Raw genomic sequence first — 21,587 nt, 5'->3', positions numbered from 1 at the left:
TCAATTTACATAATATAAAAGTCTAAAATCAATCTAAAATAATCTCATCATACAAGGTATCATTTATGTCAGATCCGGCCCTCATGAGTTCGTCACCCATGGACTAGATGACCCTGGAGGTCCTCTTCCAACTCCATGATTCTATGAATAACTGTTAAGGAGAGAAGGGAGGGGGCTGATTCCGGAGGGAGGGAGGAAGCCCTTGAAACCAGAGAACTTTCATTCAAATGAGGTTCTGGACTCTTTCTCATTCAAATGAGGTTCTAGCCTGTAACTGTCCATGACAGGCTAGCCCATTTCTTTCTGGCTCTGGAGCAGGATGGGCGCGTGCTTCAGCAGGCGGCTTGAGAGCCCAGTGCAGGAAGGAGATACAGATCTCAGTCGGAAGCCATTGGAGAAGAGATCTAGAGTAAGGGCAGCAATTCATTATCGTTATTATTTTTACTGGCCTTGGTCCTGTGCCAACCAGCCCTGATGTACAAAAGCTCCCTCCACTGTATTAACCTTCCCTGCTAAACTTCGATATGATAGTCTGTGTGAAGACCACAGGAGCGGGGTCAAGAAAAAGATGGCAGCTCTGGAGTTCTGGGAATTAGAAAACATTTGGTTTCCGGGTGATACCAAATCCTGTGTATTGATATCACTTCTGATGCTCCCAGACTTGAGGAAGGAGCCCTGATGAGGTGGTGAGGGGCACATATGGAGGGAGACAAGAAAGGGACTCTGGCTCTTGTGCCCAAGTTGGTCTGGAGGCCTGGGAAAAAGCCAGGTAGTCCACCTGTCCAATATTTTGCTGTCGTATGACAATGAGAAAACCGCTAGACGATGCCTGCCGGTCTGAGTGGACAGGTTAAGTCGAGGGGCTTCGTTAACAGCTAGAACCCGACCTGGAAATCTAGAGTTGATCGTTGTAACCCTTTCCTTTACTAAAATTGTAGCTAGTGCTCTCCTTTCACAAGATAGCATTTGCTAGAGTTTTCAGCTGTGCAAAGGGTTAAAGGAGAAAAATTGGATTCCTAGAGAGAGATGCTAAGAGACAGCAAAGAAGGAAAAGCAAAACCCAGGGAGTTCCCACTTCACCTTTCCTCCACTCTTTTCTCCCATATTGTATTTTTAATCTCCCCCTCAAAGATGTGATGTGGGGCCAGAAGGCCTCTTTGTTTTGGGAACTGTGGGCTTTGGGTAGACCTCCCTACCATTCATATTCCTGAGAGGAGATACACTCCCTGCAATCCACATATAGAAGAAGAAGAAGAAGAAGAAATGGGATTTATACCCTGCCCTATACTCTGAATCTCAGAGTCTCAGAGCGGTCACAGTCTCCTTTACCTTCTCCTCCTCCCGCAGCAGACACCCTGTGAGCAATGTTCCCTCTAAGCTGAGTTAGCATAAGCTAGCTCACAATTTTTTGGCCTCCAGCTCGCACATTTTTGTCCCAGCTCAAGGAAAATGCCCCCAGAGCAATCTAATTTATGCAGTAGCTCACAACTTTAATGCCAGTAGCTCTCAAAGTAGCATTTCTGTTCACAAGACTCCACAGCTTAGAGGGAACATTGCCTATGAGGTGGGTGGGGCTGAGAGAACTCTTACAGCAGCTGCTCTTTCAAGGACAACTCTTACGAGAACTATGGCTGACCCAAGGCCATTCCAGCAGCTGCAAGGGGAAGGGGGGGGGATCAAACCCAGTTCTCCAGGATGAGAGTCCGTGCACTTAACCGCTTCACCAAACTGGACACTGGGATCACAACGAGCAAGAAGAGCCAAAAATGTGGTCTTCTCTTATGTGTCCTGAGCATCTGAAATCACCTGACCGGTCTGAGAAATCTCCCGGTGGCTCCTGTATTGCTGAGGAGCTTAAGGAGGAACTTCAGATGCTGGTGAGGTAGCTTCAATACCTGGCTGTATGGGATTACAGAAATGAGGTTAGATGCTAAATGGGTAGCCAGAGCTCTCGCCCTACTGTAAACTTCGCTGTTTCCCAAAGCTCCCATTGAAGTGTATATTTGATGAGAAGCCTTAGCCAAGAAGAGAATTATGCCTTGGACTACTATTAAATGGTGATTTTTTTTGGAAAGTTTGACCAAGAGCCAGTTTGGTGTAGTGGTTAAGCGTGTGGACTCTGATCTGGGAGAACCCTTCTTGCTTTTCTAAGCAACGCTGTCTTCTGGAGTTGTGGTGGTTGTTATTTTAAATGTAACCTTTCTTTTCTTCCTGCCATGGCAGGTCTCCATTGAGGACTATGGAGAAGAGGTGGAAGAAGGAGCAGTGTATAAAGTCACCTTGAAAACAGTGCACATAAAGCAGGGGGCTCACAAAGGAGCAAGGTGTCTAGAGGTGAGTTTTTAAAAAATGTTAAGTGGACTTTGGTTAGAAGAGCTGAATTCAGAGAGAGAGAGCTGTAAACTGTGTGAAAGGATGGATTTAACATTAAAATTTTTGCAGGTCTTCTTTTGTGCCTGGGTTATGTAGACTTGTCAATCCCCAGGTCCCAGCGGGGTTTTTCCCGCTTTCCCAGCCTCCTTCCCGCCCCCAGTCAGCTGGCTAGCGGGGTAAACCCGGCCCCCACAGCCACCATGTGCCTTTCCACCTCCGGAGTCTTGGAAAGGCTTCCTCTTGGAATGGTGTGTCTATGACTTTAAGGCTGAATGGGAGCGGGGAGAGTAGGCAGAAGAACACGCTTTGCAGAGGTCATTTGCATGGGAAAGGTAAACTTGAACTCATGAACTCATTATGAACTCATAATACTCATAGAGTATTATGGGGAATTGATCTGGGGGTATCTGGGGTTCTGGAGGGGCTGTATTTTGAGATAGAGGCACCAAATTTTCAGCATAGCATCTGATGAAGTTCAAAAGGATTGGACCAGGTATCGGGGGCATATCTAAACAGCAGGGTAGGGGTACTGTCAGATGCACACCTGAGGGACATTGGGTTGGAGGTTATAAGGACTACCTTGAGCTCTTAGGGGGAGGGAGGTCCAAGGACCTGTGACACAGGGTCAGATGGGTCATGATGCCGCATCACATGGTACATTGCCTCAGAAAAGGGGAGACTCCAAAGTTTGGGCAAGGCATGAGTTGAGGGGATTAACACAAGCTACACAAACTTATCTAACACGACAACAGAGAGCCGAATTGATATCTAAGGTGACACCCGATTTACACAATAGCTCTGACTCTGGAAGACTGGTCTTCCTCTTCTTGCTCGTCTGGCTGGCACCGTCTTTTGTTGAATGTTCCCTTTGACAAAGGCTTGGGCAGTCTGGCAGAATACATGCCTAAGATAAGCATAATGGCCTTATGCAGATGTCTGAAGTGTCAAGCATGCTATTTCTGAGTACTTGGTTTATCGATACCATTCTTCTCTTTGCCTCTCCTCTTCTCCCCCCTTCCTTCTCTCCCTTCCCCCTTGTAGGAGCATAATAAATCCCTCTGCTTACAGGATGTTTAGCGTAACCTTGTATTAGCAATGTAAAGTACCTCTCCCACAGATTCACATCACCATGTCTTATCAGCTAACAGAATGTGTGAGAAACATAAAAGAGATACCAGCTTGCAATTAGCATCTTCATGTTTTTCTTTTGACGCTATCTGTAACCCTGCCTTTTGAAGTAGTCTATAAGATACTATTCAATACTGTATCAATCATTACTTCCAAGGAACCCATCCTTGGAACAAGTCATGGAGTTTCAATAAAGCAAGTCTTTGATTAAAACAAAAGCTTGATTATTTTGAAATATCTATGCTTGACATCTTGGAAGTAATCCATTTGGGAGTTTAACTGAACTGGCAACTTTCTGACCGTATGGCGAAGAGAACTCCAGACAAAGGAAGATTACTCCAGACAAAGGAAGAGGCTCCCGCTTCTCCCTCATGGAGTCTGGAAGTGCAGGAAGATGGTTGCTGATGGTGTTAGCCCTTGACAGTGGCTTCCATTGAAAAGGGCTGAAAACCGCTTGACTGGACAGCTCATGGCGGCACGACTTCTTCCACTGCGACGGCCGAGATTGTGCATGCATGGAGAGACTGCTTTACCTCTGGCTAGCGCCTATTCAGAGATAGAGAGTGCTGCTGTAAAGAAAGGCCTTTAGTATCCACATGTCAGTTAGGAAATAGCAGGCCGAAACCCAAGTCTTAGTGCAGATGTGTGCGAGTTGAAACTCCAGGCACCCTGGCAACCAAACCAGTGATCACAATGTCAGTATATAAGTAAAAATAGGAGGTTATTGCTCACGACTTTGCTTATGGCTCCACCCCCAAAGTTTCCTGGCTCCGCCCCCAGATATTTCTTGAATTGGACTTGGCAACCCTACTTGTATGAGATGTAAGACTTGAGGGTTTTCGGTCGGCTGTAGTTTCAGTGCCTCCATTCCCTCCCACCAGGCCTATTGGAGCATCTTTTAGGGATTTAAGTTTCTCATGCTATTGCCTGTCTCTTTGCAGAAAAGTAAAGTGGCAAAATACAGGTTTTGCAAGCAGAAGGGCCCAGGTTTTTTCCCTGGCCTCTCCGCGTAGGTGTCTCAATGGGTGTCTCAACGGCCATCCAGTTACTTTCTCTCAGTCTAACCTATTGCACAGGGTTGTGATGAAGGAGGAAGAGGGAACCATGTGACCTGTGGAGGTCGGGTGGAAGGAAAATGGGATTGCTGCAGCCAAGGGTAGCAAGACCGAGGGGGAGGGGAACATGATCACGCTTTTGGCTGCCAATCAAAATGTACAATAGAGAACTTGGGAGATCAGTGTTTTGGGGTGTGGTTTTTTTTGTATTTTCTGTAAAGTTGTGGGTGTGTGCATGCAAGCACCTGGAAGTCCTGGCGACCTCTGGTGACTGACCCCTACTGGGGGCCTGGAGGATATTCAGAGAGGTGGCTGAATAGAGCCTGCCCCTGCCTTCCTGACTGCGGGGATTCCAAGGAGGTCTCCCATTCCAAGGACTTGCCAGACTTGACCCTGCTGAGCTTCCAAGATCTGATGAAATCAGATCATAGACTCTTGAATGATTGTTCTATCAATGTTACTGAGAGGTCAGCCAAGTTCCTGTACTCTGCTCTAAAGCTGCGCCAAAGGATATCGCAGAAATAATTGTACGTGGAAGTTGTGTTTTTAACCTGTTTTACACTATATTAATTTTGCACTACTGTTTTTATGCCAATAAAGTCTGACTTGACATGACTTGATTCCCCACTCCTCCATTTGCACCTGCTAGAATGGCCTTGGGTCAGCCATAGCTCTGGCAGAGGTTGTCCTTGAAAAGGCAGCTGCTGTGAGAGCCCTCTCAGCCCCACCCACCTCACAGGGTGTCTGTTGTGGGGGAGGAAGATAAAGGAGATTGTAGACCGTTTTGAGACTCTGTCCTTGAAAGGGCAGCTGCTGTGAGAGCCCTCTCAGCCCCACCCACCTCACAGGGTGTCTGTTGTGGGGGAGGAAGATAAAGGAGATTGTAGACCGTTTTGAGACTCTGTCCTTGAAAGGGCAGCTGCTGTGAGAGCCCTCTCAGCCTCACCCACCTCACAGGGTGTCTGTTGTGGGGGAGGAAGGGAAAGGAGATTGTGAGCCGCTCTGAGACTCTGTACTTGAAAGGGCAGCTGCTATGAGAGCCCTCTCAGCCCCACCCACCTCAGAGGGTGTCTGTTGTGGGGGAGGAAGGTAAAGGAGATTGTAGGCTGCTCTGAGACTCTGTCCTTGAAAGGGCATCTGCTGTGAGAACCCTCTCCAGCTCCACCCACCTCGCAGGGTGTCTGTTGTGGGGGAGGAAGGTAAAGGAAATTGTGAGCTGCTCTGAGACTCTGTCCTTGAAAGGGCAGCTGCTGTGAGAGCCCTCTCCAGCCCCACCCACCTCTCAGGGTGTCTGTTGTGGGGGAGGAAGGTAAAGGAAATTGTGAGCCGCTCTGAGACTCTGTCCTTGAAAGGGCAGCTGCTGTGAGAGCCCCCTCAGCCCCACCCACCTCACAGGGTGTCTGTTGTGGGGGAGGAAGGTATAGGAGATTGTGGGCCGCTTTGAGACTCTGAGATTCGGAGTAGAGGGTGGGATATAAATCCAATATCTTCTTCTTTATCTCTCTGCTACCTGACATTACATTTTATGACATATCTGGCCCTCATAACAACACCCCTGGTCTAGAGCAATGCCTTTCAGACTTGCTTGACTTTCAGAGTGTTCCTTACACAGTAATTTGTTGCCAGAGAACCGCTGGGCTTGAATGCTTGAACGCTTCATGGGGCTTGTGGTAAAAACAAACAAACCATCTACTACAAAAGAAGAATAGCAGAAGTGGGAAAGATGTCCTATCCAGGGAAGCCTGTTTGACTTCTTTGATCTGCTTGTTGAGAGATCGTGCATAAACTTCCAAAGGAAATCCAGGGTCCCATGGAGTAGTTTTTGAAAGCCAGTGTTCTAAAGGCCAAAGCTAGCTTTAAGATATGCAGATTCAGTAGGGGGAGCAAATGGGTTGCTCCAAAATCCAGAGTACTGTTTTCTTAGTTGCACACTATTCTGTGTTATCTCATGCTGACTCTTCATTTCTTGAGATTACTCTCCACGTTGGGGTAGTTAACTGTTGGAAACGAATACAGGAATCAGCAAACACAACATACCAGTTTGATGGCAGTAGGGAAATCAGCCTTGTCACACTTTAAAAAAAAAAATACCCACAAAAGGGTTAAATATAGGGCGCAACACAACAGCCATAAAAATGTCCATGCTGGTCTTTGTCTGGTCTCAAAATTGGTAACAGTGCTTTGGGACTTCAGTATCAAATGGTTCATCATTAATTTTTCTGAGAATTGAGAATTTGGGGAGGGACGGTGGCTCAGTGGTAGAGCATCTGCTTGGGAAGCAGAAGGTCCCAGGTTCAATCCCTGGCATCTCCAGGCAAATAGGTGTGAAAAACCTCAGCTTGAGACCCTGGAGAGCCGCTGCCAGTCTGAGAAGACAATACTGACTTTGATGGACCCAGGGTCTGATTCAGTAGAAGGCAGCTTCATAGGTTCTGTTATTAAGGGAAGGAGGGTGGCTCAGTGGTAGAGCATCTGCTTGGGAAGCAGAAATTCCCAGGTTCAATCCCTGGCATCTCCAAAAAAGGGTCCAGGCAAAGAGGTGTGAAAAACCTCAGCTTGAGACCCTGGAGAGCCGCTGCCAGTCTGAGAAGACAATACTGACTTTGATGGACCAAGGGTCTGATTCAGTAGAAGGCAGCTTCATAGGTTCTGTTATTAAGGGAGGGACGGTGGCTCAGTGGTAGAGCATCTGCTTGGGAAGCAGAAGGTCCCAGGTTCAATCCCTGGCATCTCCAAAAAAGGGTCCAGGCAAATAGGTGTGAAAAACCTCAGCTTGAGACCCTGGAGAGCCGCTGCCAGTATGAGAAGACAATACTGACTTTGATGGACCAAAGGTCTGATTCAGTATAAGGCAGCTTCATATGTTCATATATGTTCAATTGTGACTACTTAGAGCATGGGTGTCAAACTCATTTGTTATGAGGGCCAAATCTGACATCAACGAGACCTTATTGGGCCAGGCCGTGTCGGGCTGGGCCATATGTGTACCTATTTAAGATTAGGTGGCAGAGACAAAAACTTTATAAAGGACACAAACAGACACAATTAAAGATTTTTTTTTAAAAAAAACTTAAAACATGCTTAAAACATTATCACTCATTGGTCTTAAAGGTTCTTTCTTTGTATTTCTCCCTTGGGATCCAGGGAACTGGGCAAAGGAAGCTCTGGCTCTTTCCTTCCTTCTCCAGGGGAGCCTCAACCAATGGAGAAGACAGAGGTTTTGCTCTGTAGCTCCTGTGCAATTGAGCAAGCCTTGCAAAGCAAACTGCAATGCAGAAGGAAGCAAGAGAGAGGGAGAAGGAAGCAGGCAAGAACCAGCTGCTTGGGGACCTGATAGGAGCCTTCCGGGGGCCTGATTCGGCTCCTGGGCCACTTTTGACACCCCTTGACTTAGAGTTATCCCTCATGATCATGCTCCTGTTTTCCAAGACTGAACCATCCTATTTACATTGTGCCTACTTGGAGGTCCAGTACTCCTCCTCCTAAACCAAAGAACTTTTTACTTTGAGCCCTAAATTCTTTCCTATCTAGGTACAAGCAAGTTTGTGTTTGTTTTGGATTGGTTGCTGGAGAAATGGTGTGAGGGTCCATGCTAGGTCAAGCTAATGCATTTGTCTATACTTTTCTCCCCCGCTGGGGATTACAATAGAGTTCTCTCCTCTGTTTTGTCCTTGGAACAAGAAACTTGTAAGGCCAGTTGAGAGAGAGAGTGACTGGGTCCAGGTTACCCAGCAGACTTCCATGGCAGAATGGGGATTAAGAACATAAGAGGAGCCATCTTGGATCAGGCCCATGGCCCATCCAGTCCAACACTCTGTGTCACATAAGAACATAAGAGAAGCCATGTTGGATCAGGCCAACGGCCCATCCAGTCCAACACTCTGTGTCACATAAGAACATAAGAGAAGCCATGTTGGATCAGGCCAACGGCCCATCCAGTCCAACACTCTGTGTCACAGAAGAACATAAGAGAAGCCATGTTGGATCAGGCCAATGGCCCATCCAGTCCAACACTCTGTGTCACATAAGAACATAAGAGAAGCCATGTTGGATCTGGCCAATGGCCCATCCAGTCCAACACTCTGTGTCACATAAGAACATAAGAGAAGCCATGTTGGATCTGGCCAATGGCCCATCCAGTCCAACACTCTGTGTCACACAGTGGCCCAAAAATTTATATATACACACACACTATGGCTAATAGGCGCTGATGGACCTGTGCTCCATATTTTTATCTAAACCCCTCTTGAAGGTGGCTATGCTTGTGGCCGCCACCACCTCCTGTGGCAGTGAATTCCACATGTTAATCACCCTTTGATTTGAGCTTGGGTTTCCCAGTCTAACCACCAGACCACGCTGGTTCTTAGACTGGACAGAATTTGAATGGGAAACTTCTTGGTGGCTTCATGTAAGCTGCTGTGAGCCCACCTAAAAATAAGAGTAGGTATATAAGAGTAGAAATGTGTGTATTTAAGAGCCCCGTGGCACAGAGTGGTAAGCTGCAGTACTGCAGTCCAAGCTCTACTCATGACCTGAGTTCGATCCCGGCTGGGTTCAGGTAGCCGGCTCCAGGTTGACTCACCCTTCCAGCCTTCCAAGGTCGGTAAAATGAGTACCCAGCTTGCTGGGGGGAGAGTGTAGATGACTGGGGAAGGCATCGTAAAAAGTCTGCCATGAAAACGTTGTGATGGGACTTCACCCCAGAGTCAGAAATAACTGGTGCTTGCACATTTGCCTTTATATGTGTACTTTTTTTGTTTTTTGGGTGCTTTTACATGTTGACCGTTTGCAAGTGGATTTTGCTATTCTTACACAGTAAAAAAAAAAAAAGTTGCAAAGCATGCCAATTAGTGCGGGTGAATGCACCCTTTCTGTTTTACACAGGTATATTTTTAATTTGTGTTGTTACACAGTGGTTGTGTAACAACCCCACCCAGAGGAAACACTAGGACCCGTTCCATGCGTTTCAGGACCCCGGACAGCTCCTTGCATTAAATGACAGCAGTTCCAATGATGACCATGAGAGACAAATAAAAAAGACTATACACCAGTGAGAAGACAGCTATTTTAAAATATTACCTATTAACAGAGCTTTTTTTTTTTTTTAGCACGATCTCCTTTGCATCTTAGGCCACACACCCCTGATGTAGGCAATCCTCCAAGAGCTTACAGTGCACCCTTAAGAAGAGCCCTGTAAACTCTTAGAGGATTGGCTGCATCAGGGGTGTGTGGCCTAATAGGCAAAGGAGTTCCTTCTACAAAGAAGCCCTGCCTATTACTCAGGAATCTTTCAGTTGTCCTGATTTAGAATCCCAAAGAATTCAGATTTAATTAATAGAAGAAGATAATGGATTTATATCCTGCCCTCCACTCCGAAGAGTCTCAGAGTGGCTCACAATCTCCTTTATCTCCCTTCCCCACAACAGACACCCTGTGAGGTGGGTGGGGCTGGAGAGGGCTCTCACAGCAGCTGCCCTTTCAAGGACAACCTCTGCCAGAGCTATGGCTGACCCAAGGCCATGCTAGCAGGTGCAAGTGGAGGAGTGGGGGAATCAAACCCGGTTCTCCCAGATAAGAGTCCGCACACTTAACCACTACACCAAACTGGCTCAGAATGATAGTTCTGGATCATTCAAGAGCTTGCCAATACTAATCTTTCTTCTGAGTGGGGGGAGACTCCTCTTTCTTTATCTCTCTTATGTAAAAGGATTAACTATGCAACAGCAGCCTATGCCATTCTTCTGTGTCCCCGATAATTTTCAGAAACTGAGGATCTATCTTGATAAAGTTGGTTACTATAGGATGATTGCCGCCGCTTTATGAAGACTTGGCACCATACATGGTGGAAGAACAGGGTCACCTCTCACTCCTCCAGCTGTGCCTCACCGCCGGACATATACCCTATCACGGTTGCTTGTCTTGATCCAGCCATCTAGCCTGGTGGCACCAGGATTCCTACAGCGTTGGGGGGGGGGGGGTATCGCATTCCTTTCTGCTGCAAAACAAAACATTCTTAAGGTTCGTGACTGTCCGAACGTGGAAGTTGCAGGTATAGAATACATGAATGACGAACCAGTTACTCTGTTGTTGTTGTTGTTGTTTTTAAAAAAAGGGTCAAGAGAGGAACCAGAAAATTTAAGGCTACTAAACCTAATGATTGTCCTAGGCAAATGAGAGAGTGGAAGGTGCTGGTTATTACCTTTAAAGCCCTATATGGCCTAGGACCTGCCTACCTTAGGAACCGTCTCTCCCCACACGTTCCCCAGAGAGTACTGAGATCGGGATCTCAAAATCTGGTTTTTATCCCCGGGCCAAAGGAGGCCCGCCCGCAATCCACCAGGGACAGGGCCTTCTCCATAACGGCTCCTTTCTGGTGGAACCAACTGCCGGAAGAGGCGAGGGCCCTGCGGGACCTCGGCCAGTTCCGCAGGGCCTGTAAGACAGCCCTCTTCCGGCTGGCTTATAATCAACTGGCATCGGAAGCTGAGTGTAGTTCTGATAGACCGCCGTTATATGTTTTATAGGTTTTATTATTCTACTGTTTTAATTATGTAAGATGTTTTAAATTCAAATTATGTTAGATTTTTACGTGTTGTGAGCCGCCCTGAGCCACTTCGGCGGGAAGGGCGGGATATAAATAAACTTGAACTTGGAAATTATCGTCAAAGACTGAATGAACAGGCACACAGAATAACATATGAACATATGAAGCTGCCTTCTACTGAATCAGACCCTCGGTCCATCAAAGTCAGTATTGTCTTCTCAGACTGGCAGCAGCTCTCCAGGGTCTCAAGCGGAGGTTTTTCACAACTATTTGCCTGGACCCTTCTTTGGAGATGCCAGGGATTGAACCTGGGACCTTCTGCTTCCCAAGCAGATGCTCTACCACTGAGCCACCATCCCTCCAACAAAAACTCCGCCGTCCCATAACAAAAACTTGTTGAGGAGGAATCAGCGCGGCTTCGCCTTTGGAAGTCCTTATCCCTGCTTCACATCATTGTTTGCTGCCAAGTGGAAGAATTTACGGAGGGCGGTTCATGTGATGCCGCTTTAGATTGAGTCAGACCCTTGGTCTCTCAAGGCCAGTGTTATCTACACAGCCTGCAGTGGCTTTCCAGAGTCTCAGGGTGATGTCTCCCACATCACCTGCTACCTGATCCATTTGACTAGAGATTCTGGGGACTGAATTTGGAACCTCCTGGCGCATAGCTGATACTTAGTGTCAAGCGCTGATATTTCCCAATAACAGAGTCCTTTTGTTTTACCAAAGATTTCAGGTTTTCACGGCTGGCATCATCATTAGGGTTTGTAGAGTCTTTCGGGCTCAAGTGCCGTGTTCTACTGGAGAAAGTTTTTCTTCCAGACGTTTCGTTCTCAGCTGCGGAGAACATCCTCAGTGGCGTTGCAGCCGGAGCAGGCGCTCAGACTTTCTTGGCTGCTGTGCATTGAGTGAGGCCAGGGCTGCTGGAGAGCTGCTATTTCTAGGCTGGAGGGAGTGTGGTGGGGCTTCCTGGAAGGGTAGTGATAAGAAAACTGGCTGTGGAATGTGGCCATTGTTCTGTGTTGATTGCTGGGAGGGTTGGAAGGGGTGTGAAGATAAGGAAGATGGTTGTTGATTGTGCTGATTGTTCTGTGGATTGTGCTGGTTGTTCTGTGACCTTCTGCAATTTATAGTCTGTAGGGCGTTTTGCAGAGCTGGGTACCAAGATTGGTGGATGGAAATGCCTTCTTCCTTTCTGTTAAAGTTGTGCTGGTGTTTGTAAATCTCAATAGCTTCTCTGTTCAGGCGGGTATGATAATGTGAGACCGTAGAAAGGACTTCAGTTCTTTCAAAGTTCTTTCCTTTTGTTTTAAATCAAAATATATATTTATTTCAAGAAACTCAGGAGCTTTACCAAGGACCCAAGCCTTGGGAGTAATGGAGTAACCAACGGTTACAAAGTTGCTATATAGAATATCATCAAAGGTTACAGTACAGATGCAAACTTGAGTCACTGGTTCAAAGGTTGCTAAGCAACTATCTATTTACTCAGCATTTTATTTAAAGCATCTCAGACCATTGAAGAACATCAGAAACATTCTCACACTTCTCTGTGAACAGATAAGGGTTGCCTGTGTGAAACCAGTGGGAGGATACCTAGAGGTACCAACTGCTAGCCTACACCATAAACATCCCAGGGGCAGATGGCTTTGCTACGTAGCCTCTGGGTTGTAAATAATGGAGGAGAGCCGGACTGGTGGCATGCCCTCTACATAGTAAAATCTGGTCAAGAAATGAGCACGCTTGACACTTAGTCACGATCTGAGGACGATGGCACATGGAGCAAAAAAAGGCCAGAAAATGAAAGCGGCAGTTTGAAACGACACAGCACTTCAGAGACAGCTCATTGCCAGAATCCTAGAATCATAGAGTTGGAAAGGACCTCCAGGGTCATCCAGTCTAACCCCCTGCACAATGCAGGAAACTCACAAATACCTCCCCCTAAATTCCCAGGATCAGCAATGCAGTCAGATGGCCATCCAGCCTCTGTTTAAAAACCTCCAAGGAAGGAAAGCCCATCACCTCCTAAGGAAGCCTGTTCCACTGAGGAACTGCTCTAACAGTCAGGAAGTTCTTACTAATGTTCAAATAAACAATTTTATTAGTAACATATGGTAGTAGAACTATAACTACAACTTATAAAAAGCTTAATATATATTAAGAAAAAGACCATCATTCTACCCCACATCTTACTTTCTCCCACCCCTCCCCCAATTACTTGACCCCCGCCAGTGTTATTTTCTTTAAAAAAACAGATATTAAAGGTACCCTTAACTATCAAGAAAAAAAACGAAACAAAAAAGAAACATAGGGAAGAAGAACCCCCTTCAAGAATTGTATTGTTATCTTAAAAATCTTAATCCTCAAAAATTGTCCAATGTCCTTTTATTTTCCACTCTTTCTCTACATATCTTCTGAATTTCTTCCACTCTTGGTTAAAAAGTTCTAAATCACAGTCTCTTAATTTTCTTGTTAATTTGTCCATTTCACTCCATGACATAACTTTCATAATCCAGTCCCATTTTTCTGGTATTTTTTCTTGCTTCCACAACTGCGCATACAATGTCCTAGCAGCTGAGAGCAAGTACCATATTAACGTTCTATCTTCTTTTGGAAATTTTTCCATTTGTAATCCCAGCAGAAAAGTCTCTGCCTCTTTATTGAATTCATATCCCAGGATCTTAGATATCTCTTGTTGAATCATTTGCCAAAACATTTTAGCTCTTTCACAAGTCCACCACATATGGTAGAAAGAACCTTCATGCTTTTTACATTTCCAGCACCTATCTGGCATCTTATTGTTCATCTTTGCTAATTTTTTTGGAGTCATATACCATCTATACATCATCTTAAAACAGTTCTCTTTAATACTATGACATGTTGCGAGTTTCATGGAATTTTTCCACAGATATTCCCAAGATTCCATCTTTATTTCTTTATTTACATTAATTGCCCATTTTATCATTTGAGATTTCACTACTTCATCTTCTGTAGCCCATTGTAAAAGTAATTTGTACACTTTTGAAATTAATTTCTCATTATCTCCAAGCAGAACTCTTTCCATTTCTGTTTGTTCTTTCCTTATTCCTTCAGCTTTGATATCATTCTCCATCAAACTTTTTATTTGTTGCATTTGAAACCAATCATATTTATAGTTTAGTTCTTCTGCAGTTTTCAATTCTATTTTCCCGCTTTGTATTTTTAGTAACTGGTTGTATGATAGTTGTTTTTCCTTGACTGTTTTGGCCGTTAACTTTATCACTTCAGCCGGCACTATCCATAAAGGTCTCCTCTCATCACCATATTTCTTGTACTTTATCCACACATTTAATAAGCTACTCCTTATATAATGGTGAGAGAAAAGACCGTCCATCTTCTTTTTTCCATAGTACAAATATGCATGCCAGCCGAATTTTTTTCCATGGCCTTCTAACATTAGAAGTTTTTTATTTAATAACGTTATCCATTCTTTTAACCATACTAAACAAATTGCTTCATGATACAGTTTCAAATCTGGTAATTGGAATCCACCTCTCTCTTTCGCATCTATCAGGACTTTCATTTTAATTCTAGGTTTCCTCCCGGCCCACACGAATTCCGAAATTTTTCTTCGCCATTTATCAAATTGCTTAGCATCTTTCACAATGGGGATGGTTTGAAACAGATACATAATCCTTGGTAAAATATTCATTTTTACTGCAGCTATTCTACCCAACAGTGACAAATTGAGCTTGTTCCACTTTAGCATATCTTCTTCTATTTTACGCCATAGCTTTTCATAATTGTTCTTAAACAAATCAATATTTTTCATTGTTATCTCTACCCCTAGGTATTTTACCTTAGAGGTAACTTCACAACCCGTTAGTCTTTGTAGTTCTTGTTGTCTATTTTTCTGCATATTCTTACATAAGATTTTTGATTTTTCTTTGTTTATATAAAGTCCCGCCAACTCCCCAAACTCTTGTATTCTCATTAACAACAAAGGTGTAACTTGTAAAGGATTTTCATTTATAAACATTATATCATCTGCAAATGCTCTGTATTTATAGGTAAATCCTTTTATTTGTAGTCCTTCTAAATCTTTTTCTTCTTGAATCTGCATTAGTAAAATTTCAAGAGTCATTATAAACAGCAATGGCGAAAGCGGGCAGCCTTGTCTGGTACCTTTACTAATTTTCATTTCATCTGTAAGATCTGCGTTGATGCACAGCCTTGCACTTTGTTCAGAATATATTGCCTTTATCATTCTTATAAAACTTTCTCCAAGCTCCATTTTTTCCATCACTGCAAACATAAAGTCCCAATTTAAATTGTCAAATGCTTTTTCTGCATCCGCAAAGAATAGCGCTACTTCCTTTTCTGGATGTCTTTCATAATATTCTACAATATTTACAACAGTTCTAATATTGTCTCTTATTTGTCTTTTGGGAAGAAAACCGGCTTGGTCCTCTTTTATAAAATTTATCAAATATTGCTTAAGACGTTCTACCAGAATTCTTGTAAATATTTTATAATCATTGTTCAAAAGTGAAATTGGTCTGTAATTTTTCACATTTGTAACATCTCTTTCTTCTTTAGGTATCAAAGAAATAACAGCTTCTTTCCATGTATTTGGTACCTTCCCTTTGACTCTTATTGCATTCATCAGCTTCTGTAATTTTGGTATTAATTCATCTTTAAACATTTTAAAATACTTAGCTGTATAACCGTCTGGCCCGGGAGCTTTATCATTTTTCATCACGTTGATTGCTGCCTCAATTTCTATTTTTTCAATTGGGTCATTCAAAATTTTTCTCATATTCTCAGTTAATGGCTCAATTTTTATTTTCTGTAGATATTCATCTATCTTTTTTCTCTTTACTTCAGCACCTTTAAACAGCTTGGCATAATACTTAAAAAATTCTCTTTTTATTCCCTCTTGAGTAACTACGTCTCTTTCATCTATCACAATTCTATTAATTATTTTATTTTCCCTCTTTTTTTTCAGCTGCCACGCCAAGTATTTCCCCGTCTTATTTGCTCCTTCAAACGATTTTTGCTGGAGCCTTTTCAAGTTCCATTCTACTTCTTTGTTTAATAAATGTCTTAGTTGAGTTTGCAATATTGAAATTTCCCTTAGAATTTTCTTTTTCCCTGGTCTTTTCCTCAGCTCTCCTTCTTTTTTCTTTATTTCATTTTGAATATCCAGTAGTTGTTTTTCTTTTTCCCTTTTATCTTTATTGTTCAAAGTAATCAGCAACCCTCTCATTACTGCTTTATAAGCATCCCAGACCGTCTGAAAATCGATATCTTCTTTATCATTCACTTGGAAAAATTCTTTAGTTTCTTTTCCTAGGAAAGTCACTGTTTCTTTGTTCTGTAGCAAGTCCTCATTCAATCTCCATCTTCTCAATCTTTTGGACAGTTTTGTAATCCACATTATTGGGTTATGGTCAGTGCCAATTTTAGGCAAAATCTCTATCTTTCTTGTTATGAGGCCTAAATCTCTGGTTCCCCATAGCATGTCAATTCTAGAAAATGTCTTATGTCTTGCAGAAAAAAAAGTATAGTCCCGCACTTCAGGGTTAAACTTTCTCCATATGTCCTCCAAATTTTCCTGTTTTACTAATTCAAAAAAAGACTTTGGCAATTTTCCTTCTTTTCCACTATTTTTTTTCCCTCCGGATCTATCCAATGAGTTCTCAACTGTTCCATTAAAATCTCCCATTAAGAGTATTTGATCGTAGGTCAACTCATCTAGTTGTTGTGTAATGTCTTTAAAAAAAACATCTTTTGCACCATTAGGTGCATATAGTCCCAATAACAGCGGTTTTTTCCCATTTGATGTTATTTCCACTGCTACAAATCTTCCATCCTTATCTTTAAATACCAATTTTGGCTCCAGGTCTTGTTTAATATAAAAAACTACTCCCCTTTTTTTCTGGTCAGCTAACGAAAAAAATTCCCTTCCCAATTGTTTGTTCCATAAAAATTTATAATCCTTTTGTTTAATGTGGACTTCTTGCAAACAAATTATATTACAATTTTGCTTTTTAATCCAATGAAAGGTTGCCCTTCTTTTTTGTGGTGAATTTAGTCCATTAACATTCCAAGACAATAGTTTGTAATCCATCATGGTGCAAATTCTTTATTTTCTTCAAAAAATCTCCTCAGTTCTCGGGCATTTGTGATCGTGACTCTCTTCCCCTGAAGTTCAAAGCTCACACCCTCGGGGATTATCCATCTATACCTTGTGCCATTGTCTTTCAATTTTTCTGTCAACTTTTTATATGTTCTCCTGTCATTTATCACTTCTTTCGGTAGCTCCTTCATAATTCTCACTCTGCTACCTCTTACTATCAATGATTGTTCAAAGTTTCTCTTCATAATCCTTCCCACCATTTCCTTTGTCATGAATCTTACAACCACATCTCTTGGTAAGTTATTTTTTTTGGCATATAGCGAGTTGACTCTATACATGTGATCATACATGCTTTTAGTCTTATCAGGGTCTTCTTCTAAGAATTCTGCGATTATGTTTGTTATATATCCTTTCAAATCATCATTCTCTTCCTCAGGTACTCCTCTCAAACGTAGCTGATTTTCCATTAATTTGCAGTCGTGAATCGTCACTTTTTCTTGTACTTTCAGCAAGGTGGTATCATGTATTTTAACTTTCTCCTCCACCTCCTGTACTTTCTTGTCTATTTTCCCAATTTGGTTTTTGAGGTCATCCACTTCTTTTTTAATCACTGTAGTAAGTTCTTCCTTCAACTCTTCCATCATTTTCTTAACTCCTTTCATAATCCTGGCTTCCATAGCCTCCATTTGGTCTTGCATTTTATCTAATGAAAGGGCTCTTGTTCGGGGCTGCCTGGGCTCTGACATTTAAGCAAAGAGCAAGGGGGATGCAATTAAAATACCAAAAATTTCCGTCGCACAATTTGCAACTTTGACTACCAAGTTCAGAAGGTCTAAATTTTCTCTCTCAATTAAACTTTGTTCTGTTTTCTTCTGAGCTTCCCAGGCCCAGATATAAATTTTTGAAGAATTTTTCCCCTTTAAAAAAATGACGAAATTTTTGACCTCACCAATTTAAAATCTGACAGTCAGGTTCAATAGAGCAGGGCTTGCCCTTTCCAGCAAGCCCAATTTCGCTGGTTTCTGAGCCCCCAAAGCAAAGATATTTAACAAAAAAGTCTTTAAAAAATCCAAAATGGCGGCCGCGATTTTTTCTCCTTTTAAAGATTTTTTTTCCCCTTTTAAAATCACCCCAGGAGCCCACCAATAATGTAGTCAATAGTTCTTATCTTCTTACCCTTTTCCCTGTCGTTTCTGTCACTTTTTAAAGTCCCAAATCTTTTTAAAACGATGTTTTAAATTGGACCTCCCAGCAATGGCTGCCGATGTTTCTCTATGATGTAGAGTAGGCTTTTTTCTTTACTGCTTCCTGTCTCTGTCACCTTCAACCTTATAGATTGCTTGACGCACTTCCTGTCTTGCTCAGTAGAGTTAAAGGACTGTTCCAGTATATTCCTGCGCAGTATGGTTGTTTACATTCCACAAATCGTAAGTAGACACAACAATGATTTCTCTTCAATTTTTAGCAGTTTTTAACACTGTCTTTTATGTCAAAATAGTCCAAACTTCACCCTTCCCTTCTTCTACTTGCAAGTTTTATATTTTCCCCTTATTTCCACCTTTAAAACGTCTCTTTAGTCTGTAAATAGCTCCGGAGTGAAAGAAGAGTTTCTGTACCTTTTTTCCTCTGTTTATCCAAGTTCCACTGGTCTTCCAAGACTTTAGTTGTTTAAAAATGTCCCAGAAGGTTAGGATCGTGACGAGCTTATGCCAAATCCATGGCTCTGAGAGATCTTGCAGACGATAATTTTGCAAACTTCTGAGACTCCTCAAAGCCTCAAAGGACCCTTCTCCAAAGCTCCTTTTCAGCCAAGGTAAATCTCTTCTAAAGTTTTTAGTGCAAGTCTTGGACCTTTCTCTCACTGAGAAAGGTAGGCAGTGGGCTTTGGTTTGCCCTCCACTACCCCGAACAAGACCTTCAGCTTGCTCCCGTTACGAGAGACAACTCAGCTCGCCATTTTCCTCCCCGGAAGTCAGGAAGTTCTTACTAATGTTGAGCTGGAAACTCTTCTGGTTTAATTTCAACCCATTGGTTCTGGTCCTACCTTCTGGGGGCCACAGAAAACAATTCTACACTATACCCTGTATGACAACCCTTCAGGTACTTGAAGATAGTGATCATATCACCTCTCAGCTGCCTCCTCTCCAGGCTAAACAAACCCAGCTCCAGACCCCTCAACCATCTTCATCGCCCTGTTACAGCTTGCCTATATCCTTTTTGAAAGGTGGTGAGGTCTTGCCAGAGCAGAGTAGAGAAACGGCTATCTGAAAACCCCGTCTCTGTATCAGTTTACTTGATGATATGCCAATAATGAAAAACATCAGGTTCCGAAAGGTCATGTGGAAAGACTTTCATTCTTTGTGCCATGATTGGTATTTTGTGTTTCTGGAGCAGAAAATTTATGAAGCTTTGGGATTGAATCTAAACAAATCCATGGCAAATTCATATGAGGAAGTAGTATCGATAGTAAAGCAACTGTTCCTATTCTACATTTTAAAGAAAAATGGGAAACTGATACAGTGCCTTCATCTTTTAAACGGTCACTGCCGTTCTACTGCCTGCATGTGTCTTTGCTTAAACTTCTGAAGTGCAGTAGCTTTTAAAAATTCCTTCTGCAAAGGAATTTCTGTTGGTGGAGGAGGAATGAGCAGTTTTAACGGGGTTGCTCCCATTCTGTTCCTAGGGGTTTGTTGACCTCCAGAAGCAGAATGTAGGGGAGGGGGGAGGGCCTCTTCTCTCAGTGGACTACAGCAATGGAAGAAAGGTGGAAAAGTCCAACTGAGCCAGTTTAACCCTGTTGGCAGGATTATGCCATGGCATCTTTCATTGCTACGTGTTCTTAGGGAGAGGAGGGGGGGCTAGACATTTCCACATCCAGTGGGAGTTAGGTTTTGTATGAATGTATACTTGAATGGTTGTATTAGAAGTATATACTTGGAGAAAATAATAAGCACACATACATGAATTGGAGCCAGTTTGGTGTAGTGGTTAAGTGCATGGACTCTGACCTAGGAGAACCAGGTTTGATTCCCCACTCCTCCACTTGCACCTGCTGGAATGGCCTTGGGTTAGCCATAGGTATCACAGGAGTTGTCCTTGAAAGGGCAGTTTCTGTGAGAGCCGTCTCAGCCCCAACCACCTCACAGGGTGTCTGTTGTGGAGGAGGAAGGTAAAGGAGATTGTGAGCCGCTCTGCGACTCTGTCCTTGAAAGGGCAGCTGCTGTGAGAGCCCTCTCAGCCCCACCCACCTCACAGGGTGTCTGTTGTGGGGGAGGAAGATAAAGGAGATTGTGAGCCGCTCTGCGACTCTGTCCTTGAAAGGGCAGCTTCTGTGAGAGCCATCTCAACCCCATCCACCTCACAGGGTGTCTGTTGTGGAGGAGGAAGGTAAAGGAGATTGTGAGCCGCTCTGCGACTCTGTCCTTGAAAGGGCAGCTTCTGTGAGAGCCGTCTCAGCCCCACCCACCTCACAGGGTATCTGTTGTGGGGGAGGAAGGTAAAGGAGATTGTGAGCCGCTCTTAGACTCTGTCCTTGAAAGGGCAGCTTCTGTGAGAGCCCTCTCTGCCCCACCCACCTCACAGGGTGTCTGTTGTGGGGGAGGAAGATAAAGGAGATTGCAAGCCGCTCTGTGTCTCTGATTCAGAGAGAAGGGTGGGGTATAAATCCGCAGGCTTCTTCTTCCTAAAAAGTGTATTAGGTGTCATTAATTCTTTTCCTTTCATGTTCTACCATCTGTAATCCTTCTGGTACTGTAGAATCCTAGATCCAACCCATGCCACGACATCTTTCATTGTTATGTGTTCTTAGAGAGAGGAAGGAGGGGGGGGGGATGAGATATCGGCTGCCGTTTTTGATCACGTTCTGCCCTTTGTGCAGAACATTCTGGGTATCAAATTAAAAATATCAAGTTTTTTTTTTAAAAAATCCTCCCATATGTTAATGGAAATGAAAGGTAAGTTGTGACAAATGTATTTATTTTTACCTTTCCTCTGATAATGCTGGAGCTGCTTTGAGAGGGTCCTTGGGCAACCTCCCATTTAGGCATCTTACAGAAGAACCGGCTGCTTCCATTCCTGGGCCATCAAACTGTCTTCAGTTGCAGACAGGGCTGGCGTGTGGGAGTAGGCAACCTAGGCAATTGCCTAAAGCACCAGCTGCCAACAGCATCGCAGGGCGGGTGCCCTCTCCCTGCTTGCACCATCCCTGAGCCTCCAATGGTGCTTTCAGGCTTCAGTGTTCTCCGAACTTGGAGAACACCGAAGCTTGATAGCACAACTTGTTGTTTCTCGGCGCTGAAGGGTCGGAAGGATTCCCCTACCCCTCAGCACCGAGAAACAACTGCGCTTTCAAGCTTCAGCATTCTCTGAA

The 21,587-nt window shown here is 43.6% G+C and overlaps 1 protein-coding gene across 1 annotated transcript in view; it reads left to right on the top strand.

Moving 5' to 3' along the window:
• The first annotated feature begins 1,766 nt into the window (after positions 1–1,766).
• The window catches only part of LOC132588612 (ral guanine nucleotide dissociation stimulator-like 1), a 72,353-nt gene continuing 52,532 nt past the window's right edge, over positions 1,767–21,587 (top strand). The window contains exons 1-2 of the mRNA XM_060261043.1: positions 1,767–1,877; positions 2,224–2,334. Coding sequence (XP_060117026.1) covers positions 1,767–1,877; positions 2,224–2,334 — 222 coding nt within the window. The remainder of the gene's footprint in view (positions 1,878–2,223; positions 2,335–21,587) is intronic.

Source organism: Heteronotia binoei, chromosome 20, assembly GCF_032191835.1.
Source record: "Heteronotia binoei isolate CCM8104 ecotype False Entrance Well chromosome 20, APGP_CSIRO_Hbin_v1, whole genome shotgun sequence".
Taxonomy (NCBI): Eukaryota; Metazoa; Chordata; class Lepidosauria; order Squamata; family Gekkonidae; genus Heteronotia; species Heteronotia binoei.
The sequence above is the reverse complement of the archived record's forward strand: the minus strand, read 5'-3'. Positions and strand labels throughout refer to the sequence as shown.